Raw genomic sequence first — 16,602 nt, 5'->3', positions numbered from 1 at the left:
CTGTTACCTTTTCAAGGACCGGAATTAATCTTTATATTCAAATGCAAATAGCTATGCTACCCAACTCCAGGCAACCAAAATCTAGGAAGCTAACTGCTTTTTTAAAAAGAAAATTATTCTTTGAACCAAGAACAAGTTTAGTAAGAAAAAAAGGCAAATAAGACACTCGTGTCTTATAAATTACATCTTTAACTCTCCTCAGGTTCTGGCAAGCACATACCTTTTGAAATGACTAGGCATAAGATCATAGGATTTAGGACCACAGGGGAGATCTAGTCCAATGCCTGATTTTAGGGATAAAGAAAAGTATAGTCTGGGGGCAGCTAGGTGGCGCAGTGTAGAGCACTGGCCCTGGATTCAGATCCGGCCTCAAGACACTTAACACTAGCTGTGTGACCCTGGGCAAGTCACTTAACCCCAATTGCCTCACCAAAATTTAAAAAAAGAAAAGAATAGTCAGGTGGAAAGAACACTAGCTCTTTCAAGTTACTGGACCTGGGTTTAAATGCTACCTTTGAGACTTTGGGTAAGTCATATAACCTACCTGGGCCCTCTTTTCACTTGCAAAATGAGGGGAGTTTGCTGGGCATCATGTTGCATTCCTATACTCCCTGCTACTGGGGAGACAGAGGCTGGGGGAGGGGTGCGTGTCACAAGAGCTTGGGAATTCTGAGCTGCAGAAAGGCTACTAAGCCTGGCACCCATTTGGTTAACCCCCAGGAAGTGGACAAGAGAGGATGGTCCACCAGGGTGCCTAAGGAAAAGAGACAGAGCCAGTCAAATCTTCCTTGCCTATTGAGAGGGAAATCATGCCAAGAGTGGCTGGCTGCTTCGCAAAACTCAGTTTCAAAAAAAAAAAAATTCTAGAATTGTATTAGATCAGGTTCTTAAACTTTGGGTCTGGGAACTCAAATTCCAATAAAATTAGTTTCCTTTTAAATGCTACATTTCATTTTAAGCACTTAAAAAACATTATGAGAAAGCATCCATAGATTTCAGACTGCCTAAGGGATGCAATGACACAAAAAAGGTTAAAAACCGCTGGTCCAGAAGGCCTCTGAAAATTCCCTCTTAGCTCTGGAGCTGCAATGTTTAAGTGGTCAAACAGCTAGCAAGTAGCAAACTATAAAGGGCTGGGTTTTTAATACAGGTCTTCAGTATTCTACTACAAGACACTCCTTCCCAGCATCAACAGAATGCTTTTCTATAAAGCTTAGGAGAAGTTAATGTGGGTGCAGCTAGGTAGTGCAGTGGATAGAGCACTGGTCCCGGAGTCAGGAGGACTCGAGTTCAAATCTAGACTCAAAGACACTTGAACAGTACTAGCTATGGGACTCTAGGCAAGTCACTTAAGCCCGATTGGTGTTCAATATCATATGTTATAAAAATGTAAATCAACATGAATTGATCAGCTTTCATTTGACTGAAGAGATTCACTTTGGAGAGAGAAGGATTTGGCATGGGCAGAACTATATTTTATAAACTTTTTGGATCACTGAAACAATCAGTTTTTCCTAAAAGCTCATAGAAAAGTACTTGCAAGTAAAGGCTGTTTTGGAAAAATGCCAGTAAAGTTTCAAAGGACGACTAAGGAGAAAGTAATTTTCTCAAATACTATGTTTTTCTGTATTATATCTCAGATATAAAATGTAGCTTTCCTGGCACTTAAACTATTGCTGTCTAGGATTCTGAAATTCAGGCATTTAGCTGGGGGGTGAATGTTTTGGTTTGTGGCTATTTTAATATTCATGAACCAGAAGAAATGGAAATCAAAGCATTTCCCTAGTGTATCTGTTTTACATATACTGTATCTTATGAGGTGATGTGGGATTTGGGAGCATGAATTCTTATTTTAAAAATCACAGGACATTTTGAAAAATTTGAATTCATCTTTGTATAAGGAGCTGTTTTCTTGACTAGCATCTATGAATCGATCAACAAGCAATTTACTAAGTGCTTACTATGTGCAAAGACACTGTGCTGCTACTTGCTATAAAACAAAGGGGTTGGACTAGATCAAAAGGACATAACCCAGAGTCTGTGCATTTTAAAAAATGATTTTGATAACTGTATTTTATTTCATACAATGAAATACAATAACTATTCTAAGATAAGGTCCATAGGCTTCACCAACTGTCAAAGACATTCATGACACAAAGATTAAGACTAGGAGCAGCTGGGTTGTGCAGTGGATAAAGTAAGGGCCCTGGATTCAGGAGGACCTGGGTTCCAATCCAGCCTCTGACACTTGACACTTACTAGCTGTGTGACTCTGGGCAAGTCACTTAACCCTCACTGCCCCACAAAAAAAAAAAAAAAAGAAAAAAATTTAAAAATATATGTTATGGGGCAGCTAGGTGGCGCAGTGGATAGAGCACTGGCCCTGGATTCAGGAGTACCTGAGTTCAAATCCGGCCTCAGACACTTAACACTTACTAGCTGTGTGACCCTGGGCAAGTCACTTAACCCCAATTGCCTCACTAAAAAAAAAAAAAACCAAAACCAAAAAAATATATGTTATGGTAGATGCATAAACTATATTGGATTGCTTACTATATCAGGGAGGGGGGCAAAGAGGTATAGAATTTGGAGCTCAAAACTTTAAAAAAATGTTAAAGATTATTTTAACATGTAATTGGGTAAAAAATAAAATATATGTATTCTAAAAGTGATGTTAGGGACAGCTGGGTGGTGCAGTAGATAAAGCACTGACCCTGGATTCAGGAGGACCTGAGTTCAAATCCAGACTCAGACACTTAACACTTACTAGCTGTGTGACCCATGGCAAGTCACTTAACCCTCATTGCCCCACCAAATAAATAAATAAATAAATAAATAAATAAATAAATAAACAAACAAACAAATAGATGTCAAAAATGATGTTAGACTCTCATAAGGGAATATGGTTACAATTAGGATTCTCTGCCCCAGTTCTGCTGAACCTCAAGGTGTTTCCAATTATTCAAAGTTGGGGGGAGAAAATCTTTAAAAATCTCTAGACAATTTAAAATTAACTTAAAACACAAATGTTCCATACAGTCATTTTTGGATGATGGAGAAGGAGTTTGCAAAAAAAAAAAAAACCCCAAAGAAATGAAGACACCAAAAAACTAACAAATGATCTCTATACAACATAGGTCAAAAGGAGTAGAGTAGTTTAAAATAGAACTGTGAACCCAATAGTGGATAAAAGACCCTGGTTTTACTTCAGTTCTTTTTTTAGGGCATAAGGGGGGAGCCAGAGAGAACAAATTCCTTAAGATTGGTAATTGTCTCTTTTAAAATTGAACTCTTTATAGTTCAGCTGTGCACTCTGGCCCTCAAATCTCCTTGTACTGCAGGAGGTCAATATCTTAGTTAAAAGCCCTATAGCAAGTTAAAAGCAAAGTGTCAACAAGGATTTTCAATCCTAGTTGCAGTCACCAAAAGCTTTGAGCCAAGGGCAAAGTATAGGAGAGGAAGCCTCTTTTATTTGCTGTAGGAAGATGATTTACATTAAACTGATGTAAGAGATCCAGGGGGTGACATTCCAGACACTAGCTTTATTACCTGGAACACTTGATGAGTGTCTTTTATTTGTTACTTACTCCCCTCTGTATGTGGGTCTTGGCACATACTATTGTCCTTGCAGATAGGTCCTCCCAACAACTTTACTTTTCTTTAAAGATCTAGCTAAAGTGAGTTCTTCCAGGAAGCTTTGCTTGAAGCCTACCTTAATCACTAAACATTCTTTCTCCCTGTTCAGCACTTAGAAACTATTCACATTTATTTTTATAAGTGTTATTAACTAATTCCCATCTCCCCCCACACCCCACCCCCAATGTATTATTCTAGGCATCCTTCTCCATCCAGGACAAGACACTGAATCTTCTAATAATAACTGACATTTACATAATGCTTTAAAGCTTGCAAAGTACTTTTAAATCATTATCTAATTTGAGCCTTAGGAAAACCCTACAAGGAAGACACTGTAGGTATTAATATCTATCTCCTTGATACAAATGAGGGAAATGAGGCTCAGTGCTATTAAGTGATTTGCTCATGCCCCTATAAGTAGTAGGTTTTGGAAGGAGAATCTGAATTCATAGCTTCCTGAATCCAAGACAAAAAAATTCAAGATGACCCCTATTAGCATCGTCCAATGGTGCCTAGTAAAGAGAACGTAGAATCCTTATATACTGAACTAACAGTCTGGTCTTTTAGCCAGACCATTAGAGCCTGAACTAAAATATTTAGATAACTAATTACTTAACCTTTAATAGTAGAAATGCTAGGCATTAAACAGAGCAGACTCAAGGTACAGTATGTTTCCATATTTAAATGTAAGACAGACATTAAAAGGACTTTGATTAAAAAACCAAAAAAACCCCAAAAAACCCAAGTAGCCTTGAAGAAGGAACTTCTGGCTTTGTTTTTTCCAGGCATTTCTACCATAGTCAACATTAATTCCAGAGGTTCTCTCCAGGCACCAATCACTCAATAAACATTTATTAAGCGCCCGCTATATGCCAGGTACTTTGTTAAACACTGACAATACAAAAAGAGGCAAAAGACAGTCCCTGCCTTCAAGGAGCTTACGATCTTACTTAGCAGACCCACTTGTAACCAAGAAGCAAATGGAGGGATCCTTTGGGATATGAATGCCTTTTGGTTTGGGGGACAATGGTAGAAATAAAGCAGTCTAAGTAGGAGCCTTGTATTGAGCAAACAGTGAAGCAACTTAGGGATTAGATACACAGAGGAGGAAAATATAAGAGCAAGGCAAGTATAGGGTATTACAAGGTCAGACCTAGGACTGGGGGAAGGGAATGAAGTTAGAACTCACCCTGAGGGCAAAATACAGAGAGGTTACACCTCTTCAGTTGGGAGAGGCCTGGCACCACAGTTATCTCAGGTCCCAGAGGTTGCCTAATTGACATAAACCCAGTTTCCGTCCGGTGATGTTAATGAAATGGATCACACATTTTTATTCCACTGTTTAAGGATACTTTCTCCCTCATTCCATTCCTTGCCCCCCCCCCTCCAAATCTGCTGGAACTTTGGCATTTAACTTCTCATTATTGAAAGCCTATTATACCTGTCACAGTCTGACAAGAAACCTTATTTCTGATGCTTTTCTAAAGTCTGAGGTTCACTTAGGTATTGTGGTAAAATGAACTTTAGAAATATCTAAGTATTATCTCTGTCAGCAAAACACCTAGTTCTGTGCCTATCTGTTATTTAAACAGAGAAAGCAAAGCAAGGTCAAGTGTTTCGTCCCAACCCCAAACAAATGATTTCCAGTCATGTAAATCACCTTTAGTTTAATGGGTTAACTTCCTTCTAACATTGGCATAGGATGTTGGTGTGTGTTCATTGCGCCAGCTTAAGTCTTTAACTTAGAGCTACAAGTTTCTTTTATTTCAGAAGTTTCATTGGGTATCACCTTGTAATGAGTGACTTTGAAAAAGGTGCAGCTGCATTGATTAGCATCCTACTATAGCTGTTATTAAAAATCGTGTGCCCAACATTGGGCACTTGTGGCATTGCTCCAAAGCTCCCTGGTAGGAGCTAAAGGGTGGGCATGTGGCTCAATATATAAAACACCCTAAATATCTAGAGGTCACTCCAAATCAGATCTATCCTGTAAGGGAAAGAGGAAGAAAATTGACCAAGACCTAGGTTTTAAGATAGGAACAACAACTAAAAATAGGGGGAAAAACCATTCACTTAAAAAATCCTAGTAATAGGCAAATATAAAAATGTACTGGTAGAAAGATAGTATTGTAACTGAATTTATCCCTCTAATAAGACTGAAGTCCTTCTAGAAAGCCCTTAACTTGAGTGAGAAGGTAAGAGCACAGGATGACCAAAGGTCGGGTTTTGTCACTTTCTGTGTAGTTAGTTACACCAGAAGAGTTTCACCCAACTTGCTGTATAAAGCCCAAGTGACTCGGCAGCCAAGCAAAACGTCTGTCCTTATATGGTAAGGAAAGGGGAAAAAACACTGATGACATTAAGGGGCACTCCCATGGATAACAGATAAACACAACCTTCCCCAACTGTGCCAAAGCCTCTAATTTATGAGACATATTTGTATAATTAGGGAGCGACAAGAACAAGGCATTGTAATGCCTTTGCCCCACTTATTTATGAAAAAAGGAAATTAAGATTATACATTCCATTTAGAGCCATACTGAGAATGCAAAATGCTCCAACAAAGTTCACCCTCAGAATTTGAGTACCAAAAATATTTACCAACTCCAAGGGGGGAAACAGCTTGGAATGTGAGTAAACTGCCTACTTCCCACGATCTAAAATAGGGAAGCAGTATCTTCTCTGGGTTACAAGATTATTGATTAATAAGCTATTTGACTGTATGGACACTCATCAGCAGAATGTTTTCTGGAAGGAGGTTGTATGGAGTTTTTTTTTCTTTATTTTCACTAACCTCTAACTGAAATTTAACATTTCCTTCAATCATTTAAAAACATTCTGAGGAGTATGTAGGACAACTACAGAAGTTCATGGCACAAAAGAGATTAAGAACCCCAGATCTAGTTAACCACCATGCCAAGTAAAGCTGTCTTCCTTAAGCTTTTGGATGAGCTGCACATGGAAGGGGGGAGGGGAAGGGGAGGAAGAACCAAGTCTCTCTCAAAGCAGGAGAGGATGAAAAAGTCACACTAGAAGTAGACCCTTCCCCCCCCCCCAACTCCTTTGGAGTTAATTCCAGTTAATAACCATTTTCTGTAATGGCTCATAATTGAGGAAACATTTTATATCACTACCTTTGTTGCCAGAGAAACACCTGTTACCTAAAGTCTAATTAATGCATGGTTTAAGATATATTGCACCTGACTAGTAGTACATTAAGGAAAAACCTCCAACTGTCTACCCAAGTTTCAACTTTAGGGACAACCAAAATTAAGCGCTATTTGGATAATCTCAGTCTCCAAAATTCTATTCTGTTGATCTAAGTCCTATTGTTACTGGTGTGGGGAAAGCAGCATGTAACATAGATCATAAATGTTAAGTCTGCCAAGGAACCTTAGAGTTCATCTAATCCTACTCTTTTACAGATGAGGAAACTGAGGTCCGGGTAATCACTTAAGGGTGACCTGAACAAGATCATATATCAATAAGTGGCTGAGGTAGAATTCAAATTCTGACCCGATGACTCCACAGTCTGTTCTTTGCACTATACCACATAGTAGGATGGAAGGACTGCTCTGGGTTCCTCAGTTCCTCATCTGTAAAATGATCTCGCAGTCATTGAATGACCTACCAGCTCTAGATATATAGTGCAAGGGAACTGTGGCTTTAGAGTCAAAAGGAACTAGGTCTAGGCCCTGTTACTTGTGTCAATGACCTTGGGGGCAATTCATTTGCCCTCTGAGCCTCAGTTTTCTTTATTTATAAAACAGGCTGGACTGAATAACACCTAAAGCTTCTTTCTAGTTCTAAATCTTATGATTTTCACAGCCCTGAGTACAACATCTGCATAGACCTTTCTTAAAATATAGTATTCTTAAAGTATAATCTTTCTTAAAAGTATATTGTAGGGGCAGCTAGGTGGCACAGTGGATAGAGCACCAGCCCTGGACTCAGGAGGACCTGAGTTCAAATCCGGCCTCAGACACTTTACACTTACTAGCTGTGTGACCCTAGGCAAGTCACTTAACCCCAATTGCCTCACCAAAAAAAAAAAAAAAGTATATTGTATGAAAACAAAACCAAAAAGTATATTGTATGTCTTATTGATTTTAAGAGATTTGAAACTATTTTAAAAATACATTGGGGCAGCTAGGTGGCGCAGTGGATAAAGCACCGGCCCTGGATTCAGGAGTACCTGAGTTCAAATTCGGCCTCAGACGCTTGACACTAGCTGTGTGACCCTGGGCAAGTCACTTAACCCCCATAGCCCCGCCCCCCCAAATATATTGATCTATGTGTGCATTTTTCAAAACACATTTATCTGTGAAAAGTATGTTGGTGGTACCTATATACAAATAGCACAGGGCAATCATTAGGAATAAAATGCACAAAACATGGGAAAATAAAGATCAAGGTGACATAGCATTTCATAAAATACGCTTCTTTCTCCAATGGCATGGAAAAGCATCACTATGCCAACTGAGCAATCAGAGTCCTCCCTTATAGTATTGTGAATGCCCTCTGGGGTGTGAAAGGGGTTTCCACATCTACTGGTAATGTTTGCAGATCAGACTTCCACCCCCACATGCCAATCTGTGTTAGTTTATTCATTTTCTCTCTGCATCAAGTTTTAAAGATTTATCCATGGGTGAAAAAAGATTTAAGAAGGATCTTTAAAGACAAATTTATTGGCAAAATGGATAGTTCTTTTTGCATGAGTATGAGATGTAAGAAGGAAAGGAAACCTGGTCTGCAAAGTACCATAAAGTTTAAAATTGTAATGCTCTGATAGGAAAAGGACCAGCTAGTAGCAAGGTCTTGGGTGACAGCTTGACGATAGCGGAAAGATCTATGTTGTCTTATCTTTTTAACCAAATGAAGAAAAAAAATCCACCTGTCTGATTTCTCTTACATCAATACTTCAACAGATTCCTCAATTTCATTATGTGGGTACTTGTTCCATATCTTAGAAGACCACTTCATGAGTTGCTGTGGCCAAAAAATTCTGTCACCTGGTGAACATGCAACCAGTTAATGATCCTCTTTAAATTCAGCTGGGCTGGTCTTCTCATGAATGCCAGTTCTGAACTTAAAACTTTTCTAGCTTGGTAGTACCTACCAGATAGAGCTTAGTCTTCAGAGGCATGTCCTTTTGAGAACCCAGCATAACTTCTGTTAGAGAATTTTTTTTTGAGAAACCAGAATAAATTCTTTTAGGCTTTTCCTATTATTAACTTTTTAATGCAAAAAATTCCTCAAGCTGTACTTTTCTGTTAACTTAGTCCACAAAAAATTCTTTTTATAGTCACAGTTATTTAATAGGAACTTGATACAGACTAGTCCTACACATCAGCTGTCACATTCACTTTCATCAAAATAATTTCTAAAGTACTTAAAAAATTTCCTCATCCACAAAACATACAGAACCAACAAGCCGCAATCAACCTTAAGTGCCTCTAAGAAATCTTATTCATATTTGCCAGAGGTGTTTGCCTTGGGAGAAAGGAATGAGGCCTGGTATTACATTCAAGTGGGTGGTGGTGGAGTAAATGCACCTAATAAATGTTGGCACTCATCTAAAGTTACCCAACACACCAAGCCTCGGTAACAATGGGATATCTGTATAAGAAGACTACATGGGGGTGGGGGGAGGAGGAAAAGAAAGGGGCACAAGGGAGGAGGAAAAAGGACTGCATATGGTAATTTCCCCACCAAATACTGGGTGCTGCACATCTTTAATCGAACACCACAAAGAAACATGGTTCTAAGAACTTCTGGGTCAATAGGGATGACAGGTTTAGCATCATTTAGGCCTTCTAAAAAGATATCCCCCCACTTAAAGACCAAAGGCTTGTTGCTTTCTTCTCTACCCAAAAGAAGAGGTTAGCTTCCCCCAAACCCCCTCCCCCCAAAACCCACAGAAGATAGCACTGAGAGAAGAGGATCGGGGACACTGAGGCTCTGCATTTGGGTAGGGATGAAGGCCGCCCCTGACAAAATGGATAGCTCCCTGAAAGAATTCTTTCCAGAACACTCTGAACACCCCTCTTTTGCCTCCCCTGCAAAAGACATTCCATTTTTTCCTTTCCACCCTCAAGATAGGAGGAATGACGGGTGAAGAGGAAAGGGCGGGGGGGGGGGGGGGACGGCTCCCTACTTTTAGGCCTTTCTTACTCTGCTCCTTCTGACAGCAACGTAAGTCCAGATATGCAGCACGGGTAGAGAAGGGGACAGGAACAGGTGGGGGCCCCCAGAAGCCCCCCAGAGAGACAGAGGGAGCAGCAGGAGCCAGTGCAGGCAGAGGTGAAGGAGAGCCGACGCGGGGTTGGGGGCAGGGGAGGGGAAAGGACGCAAGCTCCCTTACAGTTTCCCTCAGTTTCCTCTCCTGGTCCAGCTCCCGCTGCAGGCTCCCCGCTCGCTCCTCGGCGGAGTCAGCCTGCTCCTGCAAGCTCCTGATCTTCCTTCTTACCGCCTCCAGGGAGCTCATACCCGCCATCGTTACCAGCAGCGCGGAGGGAGGAGGAGGAGGAGGAAGAGACCGGGAAGAGGCTGCAATGGGAGGACACTCCAAGGGTCTGGCCGCAACCCTCCGGGCACGGGCGCGGCTGCTCCCGCGGTCCCTCCCCGGGCTTGGCTTTGCACTGGCCTGAGCCGCCGCCGCCTTCTCTCCTCTCCCTTTTCTCTTTCTCCTTCTCCCTCTCCTCCCCCTGGCTCAGCCCCGGAAGTCCCCCCCGCCTCTCCAGGCTAGGCTGAGTAGCCGCGGTTCGTAGAGCAAACAAACCAACCGCAGGAGGGTGCGCGGAGCGCAGCAGGATGCGGGGCTGGGGGCGGGTGGAGCCTGGAGGCAAGGGCTGAGCCCCGGGAGGGCGCGATGCACTGGAATACAATGCAGATCTTTTCAGGGCTACTCAAAGTCCGGGGGGCGTGGGCGGGGGGCGCTTCCTAAAACGCTGGGGTGGGGTGGGAAAGGATACCTGGACTGCCCAGCTTAGCTCGGGTGCGGCCAGTGGCTACACATGGCGGGGGCGGGGTGGGGGTGGGGGGTGATCGCCTCCCCTTCCAAAAACACACCTTTCTCTCCCCCGCTCCCCCCTCCCCCGTAATTAAGTTTTGTTGCAGCCTAACCTTTCCTCCCCACCCCCGTCAAAGCTGGGAGGAGGGGGGAGTGGGAAGGATAACGGGACCTGGCTGCGAAGAGCTGGGGTGCCCCCTCGTGGTCATGGGTAGAAGAGCCACTTTAAGCGCATCGTCCAAGGGGATGGGCTAGCTATAAGGCATTCGGTTTGAAGGTAAAGGTGAAATGTTTAGTCGGGAAATTAGGTAAAGAGCTCTCCTTAAAAAAAAAAGGGGGGGGGAGGGAGAATCTAAGCCAAGTCAGGTCTAGCGTCCCTCTCCCCTCTCCCCTCGCTCCGGTCCTCCAGGTCGACTAGGCTTTTGGTAACTTCACCTACCATGATGAGAAATAGAGGATTACAGTTGAAAGAGACCTTAGAGACCATCTAATTCAATCCTTTTCGTTTTACAGATGAGGAAACTGAGGCTCAGAGAGAGGAGTATACAACTAGTAAGGGTCCGAGGCTGCCCTTGATCCCACTGTCTTGCCAGACCTTAATCTGCGGGCATTTGCCAGCAAGTGATTGCTCCCAGAGCTGATAATAGTAACTACTTTAAACACGGAAGCCGAAGGTATAAGGGTGGAACTTTCCAGGACTTCTCGTTACCTAATTCTACAGAAATACCACTGAAAGCAAAAAACACTGGATCTGAGATCCTGGTTCAAATCCTTCTCACAAGAACACTAATTCGAGTTCCTTCTGTGGCATACACTGGCTGTCTGACCCTGGACAACTCTTTTACACTATACATTGTAGGAAAAGTGTTGCTCCTCATCGGTAGACTTCCTCATTCAATTAAATCACACATTCAGTCCCAATCCTACCCTATCTGTACGATGAATAGCACTAGCGGACACTACACCCCAGGGACCCTGACAGGAAAAAAGGGCTGAACGTGAATACATTTCAGGTTACATAATAATACATTACAGTCTTCCCCATTTTGGGGGTCGAAATACCCCACCAACGTCTGGGTGGGGGGGGTGAACCACATTTTATTCCAAGCTTCTCTCCTAGGATGCCCTTTAAAACACTCTGTTTTAGGGGCAGCTAGGTGGCGCAGTGGATAAACGCACCAGCCTTGGACTCAGGAGGACCTGAGTTCAATCCAGACTCAGACACTGGACACTTACTAGTGTGTGACCCGGGACAAGTCACTTAGCTCTCATTGCCCCCCACACAAAAAAAATTAAATCCTATTTTGGGGGAGTGCAGTGTGGTAATGGAAGGGAAAGAAAAATTTTTTGGGAAAAAAACCAACGACCAAAAAACATGATGGAGGTGGAAAGACAACTCCACTGCTTTCCTAAATCATTTTCAGCAAAGCTTCTGAGAGATTCTGCAGACCTGACAAAGGAAACAGGGCTGTGGAATTTCACACCATGTAGGCCTCATTTCTCACTTTGTTCCATACCATTCATCAGCTCTGTTTGTAAAGACTCCAGCTCCTCCCCTAAACTCACACAGAGTTCTCTGACCTCCTTCATTGTGAATTCTTTGGGAGATTGGGGGATGGAAGGGGAGTCTAGTTAATACAGAAAAGAAGGAACCCTTTGAAGATTTCTAAGTGCTATATGTCACTTAAATAGTCATTTCTCTAAGGACATTTGTCTCTTCCTTCTGAATCTTAAGAATGATTTTTCTCTAGTGGGTAAATCCCATTAAATTGAACACTACCACTAATTAGCTCTGTAACATTGTTTCAAATCACTTAACCTCTCACCCTTAGTACACCCATCTGTAAATTGGAACAATGGCACCTAACTCTTAGGGTTGAGAGGAAAAATTGAGATAATATATGTAGGATTTGCAAAAGCATTATATGGACCTCAATCTCATCTGAAAATGGGGGAGGGGAGTTTGAGGTGTTCAGCTGGGTGATTTTCCAAGGTCCTTTCCAGTTCTAAAATTCTATCATTTATTGAAAAACTATTTTAATCTCTTTCCCCTCTCCTCTATTTTAGTTTACAAACAACACTAAAAGATTTCGGGATATAAATCAATGCATTTTAACAGTAGTTTCTCCTGGGATAAAATAAGGGGTCTCAGGATCCATCCCTGTGTCTTTTCCCCTCTTGTCTCCTTCCCCCACTCCCCAGATGACTTCAAATATCATCTGCTCCTCTCCTGCCCCACCCCATTCCACAGTTCCTTTAAATGAGGCTTTTTAATAAAGGGCCATAACAGTCAGCACACTGCAGTTACAACAATTATCTTTTTTCCTCTTAAGAACTCAAGTAGCATTTTTCTCCCTCTCCTGCCTTCACTCTCACTGAGCAGTTTCCAAATACTCCACATTCTTTTCCTTATAAGGAATATCTCCCCATGATCTATCAGCGGCTCTTTTGAACAAGCTAAATAAACGTCCTGCTGGAGAATTTGGGGGTAGACATGCCTCCATCCCTTTAGCCATATACAGAGAAAGACATCTGATCTGCATTACATACATACAGTCACAGAGACATACTTTTTTCAGGTTCTCTTTCTAAAACTGGCTAGTATAGAACTTAATTCTATGATCCAGCTGGGACAGTCAGTCCTGTCCTCCCACAAGAACCTCAATTTCATAGTTGAGAACTTTACTTTTGTCCAAGAAAGATTTCCCATTTACAAAAGCATAGTCCTGAAATTAAAAAAAATATATATAGGCTTTTCATTTTAGAGTGGTCTTTAACTCTGATTTATCATCTCATATTTGCGTTCTCTGGGACACAAAAATCTGCTTTTGTAGTCAATAGTCAACTTAGAATAGCCTTTTTCCTCAATCATGAAAATATGAAATTATTAACATTCTAAGTACTTTCTTAATTAACAACCTAAAAAGTATTTTCCTAATTGGGTATCTCTCTTGGGAATGAGCTAAATGAAAGCAAAAAAAAAAATCAATCTTTCGAAAGTCCAGTGCTGAACTTGATTTCACAAGGAAGAAGAGGCATCACGTATGTGGAATTGTGATGGACAGTAATGTCTGGAGGGATCTGAATGCAAATTTGTCTGAGCTGTAGAGATGCTAACTGTTCATTACACATATAAAACTATGTGATGCTTGTCAGAAGGCTGACAGGTGGGGCTGGGGGGGGGTTGGGGTAAGGAGGGGAGCAAGGGTGCAGATCACACACTATACCATATAAAGCACTGAGCTATATATAACCTCCAGCTTACTTTCTGGATCTAACTCCTACAGACTGCAGACCCAAGCAAATATCATCTTCCTAGCTGCCTCCTTGGGTGGAAGGCTATAGCTTTCCCAAGGCTGGATTCATTGGCATCAAGTGTCTCTGGGCTGGAAAGTCTAGAAGGAGGACTTCCTAATCCAAAATTGCAGTCATTTGGTCTTTTCAAAGTAAAGCACTGGCCTTAGGCTTTCTCAGCCTACATTCAAAGATCTGTGCCCGTGACCCTCAAAATAAAAGGGCAGAAAGTCCAGGAAAGCACAACCTTCTATACACAAACCTTTCTGAGTTTGTACACCATGGTAATTACCACCAGTAGGGCTGTATATGTCTCAGAATCAGCCTCCAGCTGTCCTGTTTTCCACTCGTTTTTTCCCCTTCCCCCCAAAAGGCAGAAACAGAGACAGAGATAAGAATGATGAAATAAAATGAACATGTGCACTAGCAAGTAGGAGGCAGCATCCAGTGAGCTTTGCCAGTGGTGAGGTGGGTGTGAAGATACCCAGCCAAGAGTAGGTAAAGTGTTTTTCATTTCCCCCCAAACCCCAGTGGCACCCTGGGGGTGCTGGACAGCTGGGCACAGGGGTGTGACCTGGAGCTCTGAGAGAAGGGGACAGCAGCTGGAGGGGTGGTGGTGGTATGTGTGTGACACTTACATCTGTCGCCTTTTTCTCCGCCAGCTCCAATTTCTCTTGGGCGTCTTTGAGGGCCTCAGAATACTTGTCCAGCTCATCCTCAGTGCCCTTCAGCTTCTTTTGCAGGGAGACCAGCTCGTCTCCAGCTGGGAGATGGGCCCGCGGGGGAGGGGGAGAGGGCCGGGGGACGGAGGGGGGGGAGTGCAGCAGGCAGCGTGATCGCGCACGGGAGGGGTGTGGGTGCACAGAAACAGAGGAAGGCCAAAGACAGAAAGAGAGGAAGAGGGACAGGGAAGGGGAGAGAGAAAGAGAGAGAGAGTTAGACACTTCTGCTCTGGGTGCCCGGCCTCCGGTACCTTGGCGGCGGTTTCATCTGCGGTGAGGAGGCTGTCCTCTGCCTTATGCAGCTCCTCCAGCACCCGGTCCCGCTCATCCTCCGCCACGCGCAGCAGCTTCTCTTTAGCCGAAATGTCTTCCTCGAGCTGGGGGCGCCGGGCGCGGGGAGCGCAGTTGGGGGTGGTGGTGGTGGTGTAGAAATACACAAAGACACACACACAGGCGACAGGATTGGCTTCAGCTCCTAGGCTGAAGTTGCCACTGCCCGAGATGGGGATGGGCTGGGAGACTGAGTATTTTGAGGTCAGACGGATGAGAACGTGTGTGTGAGAGTGTGAATGTGTGAGACGGGACAAAGTGAGGGGAGGTAGTTTTCTCTTATTTTCTATTCTTTCCCGGCTTAGAGGGGTCTCTGGTCTGAGGGAGTAGGGTCACACATGTGTTCTCAAGAATCACATTCCAGGCACTGGGACTGCCCCCCCCCCCCCCGCAATGGCTAGAGAATTCTCTCGCAGTCCCAATACTCCCTTCTCGCTAGGCATTAGACGCTCTCCGCCATTCTATCCAGTTTTTTACCTTTAGAAACAATTTCGCCCCCCCCCTCTCCGCCACTTCTCACTGCTGGAGTAAAAAATAAACTATAGGAGTAAACAAAATGCAACTACCTCATTCCAGCTTAACATCTACATCCTAAGTTCAGTAGAACTTTTAAAAAGTCCAGACCCCTAGTTTTTTCTCGTCTTGACACCCCCTTTCCCTAGGGTTGGTTCACCCCTACACCATCCCTAGTGCCTCAGTTTAAAATGAAAAGGTGTTTCCAAGACCGAACATCAATTTCCTTCAGCACTTGGACTGTTCTCGCTTGACCACGAGAGTTGAAGGCCAGGAGGGAAAGGTTCAAGTAGGGAACCAAAGAGTTCACACTCCAATGAGCCGGGCTCGCTTTTTGTCTCCCCATTCGAAGTCTAACTGTCCTGGGATGCCTCCCTGAGATTGGGGCGCGGGCGGGGGGGGGGAGGAGGGAGGGGTAGAGGGGCCAGTAGCACTCGGGTCCCGGCATAGGTGGGCACCGATGCCACCGAGGGCCCGGGCAGAGGGGAGGGGACGAGGCGATGATGGGGAGGAGGGGGAACGAAGGAGGATAACTGCAGACCTGTTTGCTGCGGTCCTCCGCCGCCTTCTTATCGGCCTCCGCCTGCTCAGCCCGGTCCAAGGCATTCTCCTTGTCCAGCTTCAGCATCTGCATCTTCTTCTTGATGGCATCCATGGTGGCGGTGGAGTGAGGGCCTGGGGCAGGGACAGTGCACGGAAGGAACCGGAGCCGAGAACTGAGTCGGAGCTGGGGAGCAGCGGAGAAGGAGGAGGTGCGGCAGCACCAAGGGGGCCGGGGCTGAAGGAGGAGGAGGAGGACGAGGAGGAGGAGGAGGTAGGTCTGTGCTGGGACAGGCAGCCGAGCTAGAGTGGGAGCGCTGAGCCGGCAGCTGCTCTCAGATATGTACTTTCCCAAGGGGGCGACCGCATTCCTCAAGACAGCCAATACTTTTTTGGAAAAGTTTTCTTTTCCCCTTCCCCCTTTCCCCTTCCCCTCCCTCCGCCTGATCCCTTCCCCTTCCCCCTCCCCTCTCCGCCCTCAGGGGCTGCTCGCCCATTCGCTGCCGCATGCCATTTGACTGTGGATATGACTATATATGGGGCCCGGAGGAGCGG

The 16,602-nt window shown here is 44.0% G+C and overlaps 1 protein-coding gene across 5 annotated transcripts in view; it reads right to left on the bottom strand.

Annotated features, from left to right (window-relative positions):
* TPM1 (tropomyosin 1) overlaps window positions 1-16,398 on the bottom strand; it is a 32,518-nt gene extending 16,120 nt beyond the window's left edge. For 2 of the 5 annotated variants that reach the window (XM_043981474.1, XM_043981475.1), the window contains exon 1: window positions 10,001-10,320. In XM_043981474.1, coding sequence (XP_043837409.1) covers window positions 10,001-10,132 — 132 coding nt within the window. In that variant the 5' untranslated portion in view covers window positions 10,133-10,320. Of the gene's footprint in view, window positions 1-10,000; window positions 10,321-14,580; window positions 14,703-14,911; window positions 15,042-16,041 lie in introns of those variants that run through there. The other 3 variants (XM_043981476.1, XM_043981477.1, XM_043981473.1) reach the window with 3 other exon arrangements.
* Window positions 16,399-16,602: the final 204 nt, after the last annotated feature.

Source organism: Dromiciops gliroides, chromosome 2, assembly GCF_019393635.1.
Source record: "Dromiciops gliroides isolate mDroGli1 chromosome 2, mDroGli1.pri, whole genome shotgun sequence".
Lineage (NCBI taxonomy): Eukaryota > Metazoa > Chordata > Mammalia > Microbiotheria > Microbiotheriidae > Dromiciops > Dromiciops gliroides.
This window is presented reverse-complemented; position numbering and strand designations above follow the sequence as displayed.